Source organism: Musca domestica, unplaced genomic scaffold (genome assembly GCF_030504385.1).
Source record: "Musca domestica strain aabys unplaced genomic scaffold, Musca_domestica.polishedcontigs.V.1.1 8, whole genome shotgun sequence".
Lineage (NCBI taxonomy): Eukaryota > Metazoa > Arthropoda > Insecta > Diptera > Muscidae > Musca > Musca domestica.
In genome coordinates this window covers 4,207,835-4,224,966 of record NW_026712409.1, presented here as the reverse complement: position 1 = coordinate 4,224,966, position 17,132 = coordinate 4,207,835, and the positions used below count along the sequence as shown (strand labels likewise).

Genomic DNA, 17,132 nt, shown 5'->3' with positions numbered 1-17,132 from the left:
TTGACAGTAAACATACACATAAATCTTACAGCTTAACAACCAGATTTAATGGCAGCTAATAAAAGCAAACTTAAATTCTTTGAAGTAAAGAAATCCACACAATTGCTCACCAACACAGATTAACAAGGCTCTCTCTCCTCTCCCACTCTCTTTTCTAACTGATGTTGTAAAAAAATCAACTATGGCTCTATCTAAGTTAAACTCGGCTTAACTTAGATCTTGGTTATCTCTCTGGAGAGTGGAGAGACAGAGAACGATTTGCTCTCTAATAGTTCCCAGGTCTTTGTTTTTATTTTAGACAGAAAACGAAAAAAAGTAAAAAACAGAAGTTCTGACCATATTTAGCATTTGAGCAAGAAGAAAACAAACAACAACAGCAAGCTATCATTTTACTACCACAAATAAAATGCATAGATAAATCCGGTCTACAATAACAAAACATGATCATCATCGTCATCATCTCAACGCCAAGTCAGCCAGCATCCAAGCGTAGCCTAACCTTTTAAGGTCATACGTTTTGGAGAAGCTTAAGGCGCCTTTTTTTAATGTCTTGATTTTTTTCTTCTGTTTTTTTTTTTTTATTTTCAATGATGTTTTATTAATTTTTTCCTTATTCTGCATCTTCTTCTCTATTTGCAGTTTGTATTGGTACCAAATCCCGTTTATCGGTGCCATCGAATCGTGAACATCATTATCGCAATCTAAGGGATCGTTACAATAATTGCACCTATGTGGATGGCAATTTGGAGCTGACCTGGCTGCAGGATGCAAATTTGGATTTGAGTTTTTTGGAAAATATACGAGAAGTCACCGGCTATATTTTGATCAGTCATGTCGATATACGTCAAGTTGTGTTTCCAAGGTAAGATGCCTGCCCCCCCACAAATTCAGGAAAATTAATTTCCTCTCGTTTCTCTTACAGACTACAAATTATACGCGGCCGCACCCTCTTCAATCTCAATGTCCAGGACGAACAGTTTGCCTTGTTTGTGACCTATTCGAAAACGTTTTCCCTGGAAATGCCTGCCCTGCGTGATATCCTACAGGGTTCGGTGGGTTTCTTCAACAATTTCAATTTGTGCCACATCAAGACTCTGGATTGGAATGAAATCATCTCGGGTCCCCCGGATAAGTACAAGTACCATTATGTCTACAATTTCACCGTGCCCGAGAGACAATGCCCCAAATGCCATGAGTCCTGTGAGGGAGGCTGTTGGGGTGAGGGACCAAATAATTGTCAGAAATTTAGCAAAATCAACTGTTCGCCCCAGTGTGCCCAGGGTAGATGTTTTGGCCCCCGGCCACGTGAATGTTGCCATCTCTTTTGTGCCGGCGGTTGTACTGGACCCACCCAAAGGGAATGCATTGCCTGCAAGAATTTCTACGATGATGGTGTCTGCAAAGAAGAATGTCCGCCCATGCAAAAATACAATCCCACCAATTATCTGTGGGAGGCCAATCCGGAGGGTAAATATGCCTATGGTGCCACCTGTGTCAAGGAATGTCCCGAACATCTGCTCAAGGATAATGGAGCCTGTGTACGTAGCTGCCCTGCCTTTAAAATGGCCAAGGATGGAGAATGTATACCCTGTAATGGCCCGTGTCCCAAAACATGTCCTGGTCGTGCTGTTCTACATTCTGGGAACATTGATTCCTACAAAGGTTGCACCGTCATTGAGGGCTCCATAAGGGTGTTGGATCAAACCTTCTCCGGATATCAGGATATTTACAAAAACTATTCGCTGGGTCCCCGCTACATTGCCATGCACCCGGATCGCATGGAGGTATTTTCCACAGTCAAAGAAATCACGGGCTATTTGGACATTGAGGGTGTCCATCCGGATTTTAAAAATCTCTCCTATTTCCGTAATCTGGAAGTGATTCATGGGCGTCAGCTAATGGAAAGCTATTTTGCCTCGCTGTCCATTGTCAAGTCTTCGCTGCAAAGTTTGGAACTGAAATCGTTGAAGAGAATCAATGCCGGTTCCGTGGTCATACAGCACAACGATAAGATTTGTTATGTCAACGACATAGATTGGAGTAAGCTGCAGAAGTCCGGGGAACATGGATTTGTGGTGGAAATGAATCGCAACAAAGAAGATTGCAGTAAGTATTGGAAAATCTCCAAAATTATGGGCAAAGAACTAATATTCCTCTCTCTCCCTCTCTCTTTGCAGAAAAAAATGGTTTGGTTTGTTCGGATCAATGCAACAGCTCGGGTTGCTGGGGTTCCGGGCCGGATCAATGTCTGGAGTGCAAGAATTTCGAATTTAATGGCACCTGCATAGCCGATTGTCGTAACATTACAAAGTAAGTTAAGCACCCGATGCCCCCGAGAAATTGGAAACTAATATCTCTTTTATTTGCAGCGCTTATCAATTCGATGCCAAGACCTGTAAACAATGCCATCCTGAGTGTCGCACCTGTTCGGGGCCAGATGCCGAACACTGTGACGAATGTGTCCATGTGCGTGATGAGAATCGCTGCGTTACCGTCTGTCCCGAGAACAAATTCTCCGACTATGGTGTCTGTCGCACCTGCCATGCCACCTGTGAAGGCTGCACTGGACCCAATAACACCATTGGTCCGGGAGGCTGTAAGACTTGCAACCTGGCCATTATCAATTCGGATGGCGACATAGAACGTTGTTTGCTGAAAAATGATAAATGCCCGGACGGCTACTACTGGGAGTATGTCAATCCTCGGGAGCAGGGAAAACTGAGACCCTTGGCTGGCAAGGCCATTTGTCGTAAATGTCATCCACGCTGTGAACTGTGCAGCGGCTATGGCTTCCATGAACAGGTGTGTCAGAAGTGTGCGGGCTACAAACGTGGTGAGCAATGCGATGATGAGTGTCCCACCGATCACTATGCCGACGAAGTGAATCGTGAATGTTTCATGTGCCACCCGGAGTGTAAGGGCTGTATTGGACCTGGAGCAGATGAGTGTTTGGCTTGTCGCAGCTTCAAAATCTTTGGTGATGGTGATCCCTACGATAATTCGACTGTCTTTAATTGTACCTCCAAATGTCCTCCAGAATTGTCTCATGTCATCTATCAGGCACCCCACTTGGGTACCTATTGCTCTTCGGTGCCCATGAAGGGTTCAAAGCTGGTGGCGGCTGTGGATAATTATATATTCCTGGTCATAGCTGTGGTGGCCTTGGTTGTTGTGCTCGGCACTCTCAGTGTTGTGACCTATGTTTGCCGCCAAAAGACCAAAGCAAAGACCGAGGCTGTAAAAATGACGATGGTTTTGTCAGGTTGCGAAGACTCAGAGCCTTTGAGGCCCTCAAATATTGGAGCAAATCTCTCGAAACTGCGCATTGTCAAAGAGGCTGAGTTGAGGAAAGGTGGTGTCTTGGGTATGGGTGCATTTGGTCGAGTCTTCAAGGGTGTGTGGGTACCCGAGGGAGAAAATGTGAAAATTCCAGTTGCCATTAAGGAGCTGCTGAAATCCTCGGGAGCCGAATCAAGTGAGGAGTTTTTGCGTGAAGCCTATATAATGGCATCGGTGGAACATCCCAATCTGTTGAAATTGTTGGCCGTCTGCTTGACCTCCCAAATGATGTTGATTACCCAATTGATGCCCTTGGGTTGCCTTTTGGATTATGTGCGCAATAATCGTGATAAGATCGGTTCCAAGGCCCTACTCAACTGGTCCACACAAATTGCCAAGGGTATGTCGTACTTGGAAGAGAAACGTTTGGTTCATCGTGATTTGGCGGCCCGTAATGTCCTCGTACAGACTCCATCTTGTGTGAAAATTACCGATTTTGGCTTGGCCAAGCTGCTGAACAACGACTCCAACGAGTATAAGGCAGCTGGAGGTAAAATGCCCATCAAATGGTTGGCCCTGGAGTGCATACGCCATCGTGTCTTTACCAGCAAATCGGATGTTTGGGCCTTTGGTGTGACCATTTGGGAATTGCTGACATTTGGCCAGAGACCCCATGAGAATATACCAGCCAAAGATATTCCCGATCTCATTGAAGTTGGTTTGAAATTGGAACAACCCGAAATCTGTTCCTTGGATATTTATTGCACCCTGCTGTCCTGCTGGCATTTGGATGCTGAGATGAGACCCTCGTTTAAACAATTGGTCAATGTATTTGCCGAATTTGCCCGTGATCCTGGCCGTTACTTGGCCATACCTGGTGACAAGTTTACCCGCCTGCCGGCCTATACCAGCCAAGATGAGAAGGACTTGATACGCAAACTGGCCCCCAGTTTTGAGGGCAGTGAAGGAATGGCGGAGCCAGATGACTATTTGCAACCCAAGGCCGCCCCTGGTAATCACAACCAGGAAGGTTCGGAAGATGTACCCAAGCTAAATAGATACTGCAAAGATCCCATGAACAAGAACTCCTCGAATGAAAGTGATGAGACGGATTCGAATGCCAGGGAGGTGGGAGTGGGAGATTTGCGTTTGGAATTGCCGGTTGATGAAGACGATTATCTAATGCCAACGTGTCAGATTAGCTCACAAACCACTCTCAACAACAACAATGTAACCACCAGCAATGCCATGTCGGGAGCGCCTGGAGGCTACATGGATCTCATTGGAGTGCCGGCGAGTGTTGACAATCCGGAATATTTGCTCAACACATCGGCCAATTTGAATGGCCAGGAGGCACCCATACCCACACAAACTCTCGGCATACCAGTCATGGTGACGAGACCGCCCAATCCGGGACCAACAATGTTGGATATCCCAGTAACGCCCTCCGAACCCACCAGTTCCGATCACGAATACTACAACGACACACAAAGAGAGCTACAGCCTTTGCATAGAAACGAAACAAGGGTGTGATAGGATGTGTAAATGGGGCTCTCGGATCAAGAACCACCACCACCCCAACCACTGCCCTTGAGTTAGCGACAAATTCTTGCCCTAGGGTTTTTACAAAACCAGATACAAAAAAAAAAAAAAGAAAAACAAAATCGATTAAGTGCCTTAAACAAATTGTCTTTCCAAAACGAAGCAAAGCAATCTTCCTAAAAAGAAAACAGTGTAAATAGAACAAATTGTTGTTGTTAAACGGGAAATAGGCCAAGGGAAGCCGATGCCACTCCGACGACTGCATGGAACATTTAACAATTGAATTCAAACCTTAGACGTGCCTCCATTTATATATATTTAAAAAATAATTATTTAGATTTAAGTTAGCCGCTAAGTAAATATTTATTTATGTAAAAGAAAGTAATTTGTAAATTCTAGGAGAAAGCCAACCATAACTACACCCTACACCCAGAAATAGTTAACACTAAGTACTTATGTAACCCATCCAAGAAAAGCAAAATTTCGAAAATTCTACGATCAAAAAAACAACTTCCAAACGAAAACCAAAAGGTCTCACATCACCCAGATGTGGTACTTTGTGTAGGTCTTTCCTCCCCCTACCTCTCCCCCTCCCCTTCACCCCTTTGCCTTTCTAAAGTACTTTCTTTAGTTTCTAAGCTCTAGTTGTTAAAATCGAACTGTGATAACCATTAGCAAATAAGACACTCACTTTAATATTCATTATGACAAACAAACAAACAAACCAACAAAAACAAAAAGAAAGAAAAACAACAAAAACAAATGCAAAACAAACTAAACCTATAAATTTTAAGTAGACATTTAATTTTTTTATGTTTTAATCTATAAATAAATAAATTTACAACAAAAAGTTTTCAAGTTCAACACCCCTCCTAAAAACGATATAAGAAATTTTTGGAAATTTAAATTTTTGATAGAAAAACGAAATTTTCTTTTTTTACGGAAATGAGAACCCAAACGAAATTAAATTAGAAACAAAAATTAAAACTACGAAAAAGAAAGAAACTAAGCATGAGTGCCATTATTTTGTTCTGAGCAAGACAAAGCAAACCTAAACCACTGAAATTTACCCTCAATTCATAACCACCCACTCACTCACTCACTTTTAAAAGAAAGTTCTGATTTCGTTGCGATTTCGGCACCATTGCAATATTTAATCCCCCTCCCTTCAATTATGTTAACATTTTAAAAATAAATAGCTTTTCAGTTCTTTTTTTGACATAGAAACAAAAAACGACATATATTTGCAATAATCGAATATAATGTACTATATATATATGTATGTGTGTATATTTTTTCTGTTAGTAAAAATAATATATTATTTATATATATATGTATGTAAAAGCTATGTAAATTGAAAAACATAAAGGAAATCCAATTGTTTTTTTAAATATGATCTAATTAATGTTTAATATTATTGTGTAAAGTTAATACATTATTACCTACCTATACATATATATGTATGTATGTACATTGTATATTATGTAAGTTTAAAACATTTTCAAGAAAAACATATATTTACAAACAAACAAAACAATAAAAAATCATTTATAAAAAATATGTAAATTGGGTTATTAATTTGGTTATTGGGAAAATGTGATAAATAAGGAGCGGGTGGGGTCTGAACTAGGACACAATTTTCGACGATTTTTAAAGGGATTTTGTATAAGATGATTTAACAAAAAAAAAAAAAAAAAAATAATAATAATAATAATAAGGAAGTTAGGAAAGTTATGCCAAAGGACTTTTGTACGGAACATATCAAAATAATCGTGGTAGAATTAGATCCAAGGTTGTTGGTCCAAACAAACAGCTAAGGACATATTCGCCTAAATCCATTGCGATCTTGCCGTATATGTCTTCAATACGATTCTTGATGAAATCGTGTGAAAAATGACACCAAAGGTTTTGGATAAGTTGCCAAATAACGACGCCAATGAATATAAAGGTGCTGGAGGTGAAATATCCACGAAAAATGGTTGAGTCTGGAATGCATGACGTCATGAACGTTTGTGGGTGACTTAGCTGAAGTTATCTTGATCTAATGGAAATCTAGAATATATGAAATTTAGACGAAATCGGAGTCTCCCTTATTTATATTAAAAATAATATTATGGTTTTTCAAAATTTCGATCGATCGATAGATTTTTAAAATTTAAATAATTTATAAAGATAAGCAAAATACGCATCAAATCCGATGATCTTTTTATTTTATCGGAAATTATAATTTGTGTACCTTCCTATGGAGGTACCTATGGAGGGTATATTGAATGTATCGTTCTGTTTCGAAATATTTATTTTAGACCCCACCACGTATATATTTTCTTGATCCGAGTAAAATAGATTTCAGATATTCGAAAAACTCTCTCGAAGTGGAGCAAAAGCGGAAAACCTTCAAATGCCTAAAATTAGACAGAATGGTTATGGGCAACTAGTTGTAATCAAGGGACAAATCAAATCTTTGATTTATATTACATATTTTTTGCGAAATGTTATGTATCCAAACAAATAAAAAAAGGAGCTAAGTTCGGCCGGACCGAACTTTTAATACCCTCCACCATTTGGAAGGAACTTAAAATTTTTCAAAAATACCGTTCAAATGATTACCTTTATACGGGGGGCCATACGAAGACGTGGACCTGCATAAGTAATTTTTTTGTCATAGGCTGTAGTACCCATTAAGATCTACAAATACGGAAGTTGAAACAATTCCGGCAAATAATGTTGCTAAAATCATCAAAATACCGAAAATCGAAAGGTATGGTTATATATGTATGACCCATAAGAAATCGCGGGCCCGCATACAAAATTTTTAGACATATGCTGCAATACCCATTACAAGCTTTGAATTAGAAATGTGAAACAATTCGATTGAATGATGTCGCTAAAATGATCAAAATACCGAATATACGGAGGTACTATTTATTGGCGTTATACGAAAACGTAGCACTGCATACGAATTTGTTTTGTTATACGCTGTACTAACCGTTACGAAATTTGAAACAATTCTGATGAATAATGTCGCTAAAATCATCAAAATACCGAATATCGGGGCTATATGAAAACGTGGGCCCATTCACGAACTTAACCTGCCTCCTGCCAAAATATGCATGTGTGCAAAATTTTATACGCCTTTCTCAATTCGATCGAAAGATAGCGTGATTACAACAGACAGACAAACGGACAGACGGTCATCGCTAATAATATTCTACGCTGATCCAGAATATATATACTTTGTAGGATCTATCATGAATATTTCGAGGAGTTAGCTATGCTAATATACCCTCCATAGAATGGTGGAAGGTATAGAAAAAAGCTAGAAATATGCAAAATAGGACAGTATTGATGAGTTATACGGTAAACCTGCTGTTTTAGGAAAACTGTTCTCTATTCAATATTTCGAATTCATATTGGGTTTCTAAAATTTTTTCCAAAAAAAAAAATCAAAATATCAAAGTGTTGGTATATCCCAAATTGCAGAGATTTGAAAGTGCGGGGAGTGCTTTAATCCATTAAAATGGGTCATTCTTAAAAATTGTCAGATCCAACCAGATTTTCACAGAAGTCAGCTAGTGAAGATTTCTAAATGTGTGGAATGGCAACATTAACTTACACTTCATTTTATGGTGAAAGTTAAAAAAAGAAACACGTATTAATGGCAAGAACATTATTATAATATAAAGCCGCCATCTGTTGTAAGAGCGGCAAACTACTGTAAAAAATTAACAACATTGGCTCTTGTTATCGCTTTTATTGTTATTTGATATTGGTTCGAACCTTTGCTTTCGATTACAAAATGTCATCAACCGTGAATATATGTTATCGATTTTTGAAGTCCCTAAAATTGTAATAGAATGCCATGATGGTGACACGATTCGCTAAACATGTTATCGAACTGTGGGTTGTTACATTGGTTGGTAACTCAGCTAAAAACGGAAAGAGTGTATTTTGGAATAGAGAGGATTAGGATGTGGATTTCTCCTGCAGTTGTTTTATTTAATTATTTAAAGATTGCCCATTGTTTAAAGATATGCCCATTATATATTTGATGATAACTGACGATTTGTTTTGATGACAGTGGAAAAGTCCAAAGGAGTGCATTGGGTAGTTTATATATCCGAGTTATAATTGTTGTGTCTTTTTACTCTTTCAAGGAGATGTACTCTGTACATGGTTTTGGCAGAGTGGGAAGGAATTTTTATGCCATGCAAAAACAGAATTTAAGCAAAATTCTTCTACAAAGCATCGTTTTAGAAAAATGGCAACAAAAACAAAAGTATTCGTCGTCAGGTTTCATTGTAATTTAAATTGTCAAAGAGAAAAATCTCTATTTTCCTTTAAACACCCACATCATGCATCAGCGCTGTTAAAATCTTGACAATATTTCCTAATTTTTATACCCTCCAGCATTGTATGGAGTTTGTAACTCCTTGAAATACTTATGTCAGACCCATCCTACATTCTTGATCAGCGTAAAATTCTAAGTCGATTTAGCGATGTCCGTCTGTCCATCTGCCTGTCTGTTGTAATCACGCTATCTTTCTAATGAATTGAGATAGAAGGCTAACATTTTGCACACATGTTTATTTTTTCAGTAGGCAGGTTAAGTTCGTAAATGGGCCAATGGTACCTCCCGATATTCGGTATTTTGATGATTTTAGCAACATTATTCACAGAAATTGTTTCAAATTTGGTATTTGATGTTCGTAATGGATGCTATAGCCTATGTCATGAGATTGTCTGTGCAAGTCCACGTCTTCGTATAGCCCCCATATAACGGTAACTCCAGATATTCGTGGTTTGGATGATTTTAGAGTCATTATTCACCAGAATTGTTTCAAATTACGTATTTAAAATTCGTTATGGGAACTACAGTCTGTGACAGAAAATTGTCTATGCAGGTCTAGGTCTTCGCACAGCTCCGATATAACGGTACCTCCCTATATACGATATTTTGATGATTTTAGCTACATTATTCACCGTTTATTTCAAGTTTCGAATTTGAATATGGTAATGGCTTATAACATACAATACCTATGTAGGTCCACGTTGTATAGACCCCAATATAACGGCTATATTTGGTATTTTTAAAATTTTAACAGAATTTTTTAAGGATTTTATTTTTTGAAAATTCGTTCAAAATGTTGAAAGGTACTTAAATTTCGGCCCGGCCGAACTTACTGCTTTTTAACTTGTTATGATAAAGCTTTCATTTTTCAAATTGACGCATACAAGTTTTAGGCGGAATTTTGAATACTTAATATGTAATATAATAAGTTAAAAAGTATCAGTCAGCTCTGCAACAGCTGCATATCCTCAGCATTTGTCAGTATATTTAAATATGTTTTGACTTACATTATGATTGTTTAAAATGTTGATCCTTTATGGAGGAGATACCGAAGGAGTGGACCAATACTATCCCCTTCTCATCTGAACTAACTCCGATGTGTACTACAGCGTGCCCGATTGACTACTTCCTTCTCTTTATGCGAGATGTGTGGTCGTTTTTGGAAAATGTTGAAATATGCTTGAGTCTCATGATATATTGGGTCATACCATTCCTCTGGATGTGCAAAATTTAAAAAAAGTCATTTTTTGGGAAAAATTGTTAAGATAGCTTTAACCTTTTGTGGGGGGTGGTAGGAGAGGGAGTGAGACATCAAATTTTTGCTTCAGTTATACCAAGTTTGAAAAGAATTGCTGATTTGTTTCGCAAGTTATAGGGAATATAAGTATTGCAAATTGTGAACCTTTGTGTGAGAGGTACTGGAAGAGGTAATTTTCAAACTAGAACTTGCGTTAGTAAAAATATTGGGATGCGTGAAATTTGAAGATAATTTGATGCTTATTTCGCATTTTATGAGAGATATAATTATTCAAAAAAAAAAAAATTGACACGTTGTGGGGGGAGGTACCGGAACGGGTGGTCCGGTATATCTCATCTTTATACAAGATCTTGTGTTAGAAAAAATATTATAATGTGTGAAATTTGAAGAGAATGGGGTGCTAATTACGCGTTGGATTATTCAAACTGTTGACCCTTTTGTGATGTACTTGAAAGAGTGGACCGATCTTCACACCAGATCTTATATCACCAGATAGAATTATTGAATTGTGTGAAAAGTTATAATTATTCCAAATTTTAACCCTTTGTGGGGGAGGCACTTGATAGAGTGGGCCGATGTTGTCCATTTTCGCACCTGACATAATTTTGGGATTTTCAAAGTTTGCACAAAATAGAATTATCCTTTCTTTTTCTATAAGGTAAAATATTTTTTATTAACATTTTGAAGTTTTATGGAGGTACAAGACGGAGTGGGCTGATGTTTCCCATCTCCGAACTCGATCTAAGTTTGGTAATAATATAACGATGTAGCAAGTTTGAACCAGATCAGATACTCCCATTGAGAGTTATTGTGAGCACTACCCAGAGAGAGACAGACAGACGGACATCGCTAGATCGACTCCAAATGTCATGAAATGGATTTGGTCCAAAGCGACCTAGGGTCTAAGACAGTTATTCCGATGAGGCAGTTTTGGCCGCATTAAATGATATATACCCTCAATGGCCATATGACTGAGGGTATGAAAAATAGCAAATTTTTTGTTTTATAAAAACACGTTTTTATTTTCGACAAATTTCCGAATGCACAGAATTTTTGATAATTTCATTTTCCAATAGCCCGAATGTGTTGCGAAAAATTCTAAGCGGATTTGATAACACTGGATTTGTAGATCAAACCCCCAAAAGATTTGTAGATCAAACCCCCAAAAAAAGGTCTTAGGTCAAACTTTTTTTCAAGTCTTTGTTTCGCTTTGACCATTTAAAAATAGATTCCTACATTTGGTGATAGTCGTACATTTCCCTTTGAAGATTTATAGAGAGGGCTTTGGATCACTTCAAGAATCATTGGGTAAACCACTATTTCAAATATTTTCCACGTTTATTTATATTTTCCAATTGACTTCGCAAACTTCTGATAGCTGCTAAAAAAAATTGTCATTCTGGCAAAACCGAAAATTACAATCTTCTGAATGATGAATATAGAATGAAATAAGAAAATGATATTCGAATGAAAAAAAATTGTATTCGGAAGTAAATCCCATTTATAATTTTTTACTAAAATAATTACTTGAAACCGTGGCTAATGTATATTTCTATGCCTGCCAAAGGTATGCCCTACCATTCATTTTTATCAACATTGACGGACAACACTTCATCAACAGCATCATCAATTTTTGTGGCACACGTTCACCTGAACACACAACACAGCAATAGAAAGTAAATAAATTCTCCGCACAACAACAATTATTTCTACGCAATTCGTACCCTGCATCCTTGACAATTTGAATTATAGTCCTGCTTGCGCACACACATCCCCTCAAACGGCAAGGCATATGATTTCCCTTTTTTGCCTTCTCTTGGCCAGGATGCAATCAATGAAAAAAAAATCACCTGCAACATTTTCGATATTACCCGCATTATCCTGAAGCGCAAAACCGTCATCGAAACAAATCGCCCGCGCCAAATTGTTCTTCGAGACATTTGTGGTGAAAATTGTAAACGAATGTTTTTTTTTTCCTTTCCGTTTTTTGGGACAAGTGCCAATCATTGTTTTGGGGTTTCTCTTTCTTTAAACAAAAGGAAGAAAAAAAAAACAGCAGAAAGACAACCAAAACACCGGTCGTTGCCGCCCCTTTCTCTCTAACTTGTGGCAATTACTTAATGTACCGCACATTTACCACGAACTGCAAGTGGCCGACCAAATTCGATTTTGCCAATCTTCTGTTTCTGTGGCACATTGCACTCGTCAAAGTGAGTGTTTGAGTGTCCTGGCCCAGTGACAGTGTCCTTTTTGTTAAGACACCGATTTTCGTCCTTTGAATGCACCTTGTGCGTTGGGGACTTTGTGTGCACACACGTGTGTGTGTATGTGTGTGGGCAACATTATTACCTATATAAAAGTCGCCGGCCTGCGTTCCGTTGTCATAATGGAATTATAATTATAGGTGTTGCTCTTATTACGGCAACTCATCATTAAACGTCGACAACGTCAACGGGCATTGTTGTCATCAGCATCGTTCTACGATCTTCGTCAGGGGAAGCGGACGGACAATGGCTAATTTGCAATGCAACTGTGTCCGTCGAACTGTTGATTCACATTAAATTGTCAAACGGTTTCTTCCATAACTGCGCTCCCCTTTCGATGGCACGCGCTGCTTCTTATTCTGCGGGTTCTCGACCAGAGTGTTTTCCCCTGAAATTTCTTTGGCAGGGCATTACTCGAGGCATTCATGTTCAACATGTTTTATTCCTTGTCAAATTAATGTTGTCAGGACATAAAGAAATTAGCCATGAATTTAAGGTATATTAAGGATGTAAAATGTGATGACTGGTGGAAGAGGAGGGGAGGGGGCGGAGGACAAAATGCGATGATTATGCCAGAGAATACAAAAAGAAACATTTGGTAAATGTTGTAAGCACGAAAAACAAAAGACTTAAGAAACGAACATTTGGGTGTTTAGTTGGCTCAATGTGGCAGATATTTTCAAAACTATTTCGATACAGTTAGCTGTGTTTAATGAATGGAGTTATATGAACTATGGCCATTGAAGAGGACGTTATGGAATGTTGGAGCAATTGGAAAATAAAGAGTAAATCTGGGTTTTGTCATCAAAAAATATCGGGGAATATGAGGAATATGTCAAACATTCCAATTTGAACTGTCGTAGCTACAATTTTTGGGTTTCGACCTTATGAACCCCTATAAAGTCTTTAGGAAAATTACTTAGCTATGCGAATATTTTAATTGCAAGATTTTTAAAACTACATTCAAATCTAATTCTTCGATTACTTTTAAGTATGTCATTTGACATTGTCGAAACCCAAAGCAAGCTTCTAAATTTGTAAAACGCTAAAAATAAAAGAATTTTCCATTTGTTGGGTTTTATTGAAAACAGGTAAAAAAAGCAGCTGAACTTAGCCGACCCGATTTATCAATACCTTCCGCCACTTGAAAAGAACTTTAAATTTTTTTTTTGTCATAGGCGGTAAGAATTTTCAATACGAAATTTGAAGCAATTCCGGTCTGTAATGTCTCTAGAATCATTAAAATACCGAATTTTTGGAGGTACCGTGATATGAGGGCTATACGAAAACGTAGACCAACATTTACGAACTTACCTACCCACATACTGGCTAAATATACATCTGTCTAAATTCTTTCGAAATATAACGCGCTTACAACCGACAGAACTTTACGCCGATTCAGAATTTATATACTTTGTAGGGTCTAACATGAGTATTTCGAAGAGATACAAAAGGAATGAGAACATTAATTTACCATCCATAGAAAATTGGAGGGTATAAAAATAAAGGAATTAAGGACTACTTAATTTTCGGCCGATAATTTTTTTCAGAGACTTACATATGGCATCTGACAGCGTTTTTATATGCGAGCCATGCCAAACGGCTGAAGTCGACATTCCAATGTACAGTAAAGTCAATTAGTTGGAATCGAAAACCTAAAAATATGATTAACATATCCAAATCCTTCTAGAAGAAGGATTTCTTTTCGGGAAACACTGACGTAGCTAAATGGATCTGGACACGAAATGACAGAACTCCCTCAACATTTTTCCCGCCAATGTGATGAAGGAAAGTATTTCCCAAGGTCTGCCATAAACCTTAATGTTTAGCTAAGATCGTTATCTGGTGCAAAGTCTCCAATTTTACAAATTTTTGCTGATGGTAAAGTTTTCCCTATCTCATTACCAAATAATGTGTTTCACAGTCGCAATTGCTTAGAAATCAACCTATTTACAGATCATTTTAACGGAGGAGTACGGATAGTTTACAAGACACTACATTTTTATTTTATTCACTCTTGTTTGCAAATACGGAGTATTGAATTCGCATCATCTCTACCCATTACTTGGTAATGAGAAAAACTTACCTTCTACTCTTTTGAAGACCGAAAACCCTAAATGTATGTAAAGTGAACCATTACCATGCAATGGATTTTTTAGCGGTTCGTAAATAAAAAAAAAATTTTCTTATGGTGGCCAATTTGGGGTGATATACTAGAAGGAAAGATCCAACATTGTTGATAGAAATTAGAAAATATATAAACTTGCAAAAGCCTGGACTATGTGGAGAATAAATAAATAAAACATAACAAATAACATGGGATAAGTTTGGAACATTAAGAGATCTTCCTTTGGAAAGAAAATTTATATGATTTAAAAATTTTGATCAAACCCAAAAATTCTATCCCAGAGCATAGAAATCTGGCGACATGCAAAGTTTGAAAATTCATAATATTTGTAATTTTCTTGGGGGAGATATTATTAGATACCATTAGTCCATTGTCGTTTTGTATATAAGGTTGAGTCCTTGATCCTAAGTTTTTCATATGCAAAATACTTGGAATCCCAAATAAGGAAGAAGTCAGGCAGATAGTGGGAATAGTTAAGTAAAGATTGAGCCGGGAAGGTAGATATAGACAGTATATTTCCAAAGGGTCTTCCCTTCCCTCCACATTTTTGGAAGTGGAGAAAGAGACCAAAACTCCTAAAGAGCAATATACTGGGATGTCCCAGAAGAAAAAAGAGGTCCCCAAAATTATATGATCCAATTAAACCTCATCCTTTAGCAAAGGATGACAAAATTAATTTGAATGTGAAACTGGCATAGTAGACCTAAATAACAACTAAAATATTGGAAAATCTGTTGCACAGTGAAATAGTGAACTAGAGCCATTTCTAATATCAACTTTCTCAGGGAGTATTTACTAGCATCACAATTTCTTGGTAAGATGCCAATTTATATTATGGTGAGGAAAAACTAGGTCCATATCCTCTATAATATACGATCTACGTAAGAGAGATAGCAAGCTCGATATGAAATCCTTACAAAATATGGACAGTGAGATTATAGATATGTCTTCCTAGTTCTCGAACACTATGCAAAAGGCAAGAATAAAGTTGTTGGTGGATAGAGAAGAGAGGGTTTGTAGACAGAAGTATAGTTAGTTGGGTGGCCTGCCTAGCCAGGTAAACTTTTAATAAACTTGTAGGTGATAATGGGATATATGTCTGCGAAGAACGTTAGGGTTTCTATTTTTCACCTGCCTATTTCTCTTGTTGGTTAACATATATATAGTAGGTGGTTAATCGTCCCTGCCTGTTCTTCATCTTCGCATAGTCTAATGTAGTCAGCGATACTTTTATTCCATCTGATATTAAATACTGTCTTTGTCATTTGGCATACCTATGGAGACTCTTAGATCAGACCTACTAAGTGATAAAAGGGAGCTTATTCTTCTTCTCGAGATTTTCGGCCAGAAGGCCTTAGTTTCCGTGTACCCGCTTTCCAAGTGCCATCTTCTTCCAGCTTCTGTCATAATAGCTTATTGCTGGTTTAACAGTCTCATCATTCGGAAGATCAATCGACTGGGTACCACCTCGAGAGCTAATTCATTAGCGACTCATTCCCCACTATGTTGCTATGTCCTGGAACCCAACGAAGCTTAATGCATTCACGTATTTCAGTGTGGGCTTTCTAGCAGTCAAAAATTGTTCTCGATTTAATGACAATTGACTTCATGGCTTTAAGGACCACCTATAGACCATAGGTCTATTTTCTTATGCTATTGCAGAGTTATTTTACCATATCGGCTGCCTTCATGATTTCAAGTATTTCCGCCTGAAAAATGCTGCAATGGTCATTCAGTTTATATGAGTATTTAATCATGGATTAGAGTAGAATAAGCCATTATCGGTGGCTTCATGCATCTTGAAGCCCTCTGTATATATGTCCAGATCATCCAGAGGAAGTTCACCACCAGCCCAGGCGTCACAATCAGAAATGGTAACTTCAATATAATAGAAGTCTAAAAAGGTGGATATGCAATCACTAATTCTCTTACCATCAACACGTGAAGAGTATCATCTTCCAGCTTTCCGTTGTCATACTTCTTGATGCTTGACATTTAGCTAAAATACAGGTTGAGATAAAAAAACCAGCAACATAGTCAAACGTCATAATTTTTATCTTTTTCTAATGTCGAAAATAGCACTAATTCTTAGAATAAGTTTAGATTTATTCAAAATGGTCACCTTTGGCACGAATTATCGCCTTCAAACGGCCAGCAACATTCACAGACTGCCCGAATGTTGCTGGAGTGCTCTAGGATAGTCTCTTGTGGTTTTCCAGCCAAATATAAAGAAATCACACACACTGGAAAATTCTCAACAAAATGCTTTGTACGCTTGTAAACACTATAATGAGCTGTCACTGGAATAATTTT

At 37.9% G+C, this 17,132-nt stretch overlaps 1 protein-coding gene across 2 annotated transcripts in view; it reads left to right on the top strand.

Annotated features, from left to right (window-relative positions):
• LOC101887261 (epidermal growth factor receptor) overlaps positions 1–5,580 on the top strand; it is a 147,922-nt gene extending 142,342 nt beyond the window's left edge. For both annotated transcript variants that reach the window (XM_059131074.1, XM_005174706.4), the window contains exons 2-5: positions 640–862; positions 923–2,106; positions 2,178–2,310; positions 2,370–5,580. In XM_059131074.1, the coding sequence (XP_058987057.1) occupies positions 640–862; positions 923–2,106; positions 2,178–2,310; positions 2,370–4,812 (3,983 nt within the window). In that variant the 3' untranslated portion in view covers positions 4,813–5,580. The remainder of the gene's footprint in view (positions 1–639; positions 863–922; positions 2,107–2,177; positions 2,311–2,369) is intronic.
• The last annotated feature ends 11,552 nt before the right edge of the window (positions 5,581–17,132 follow it).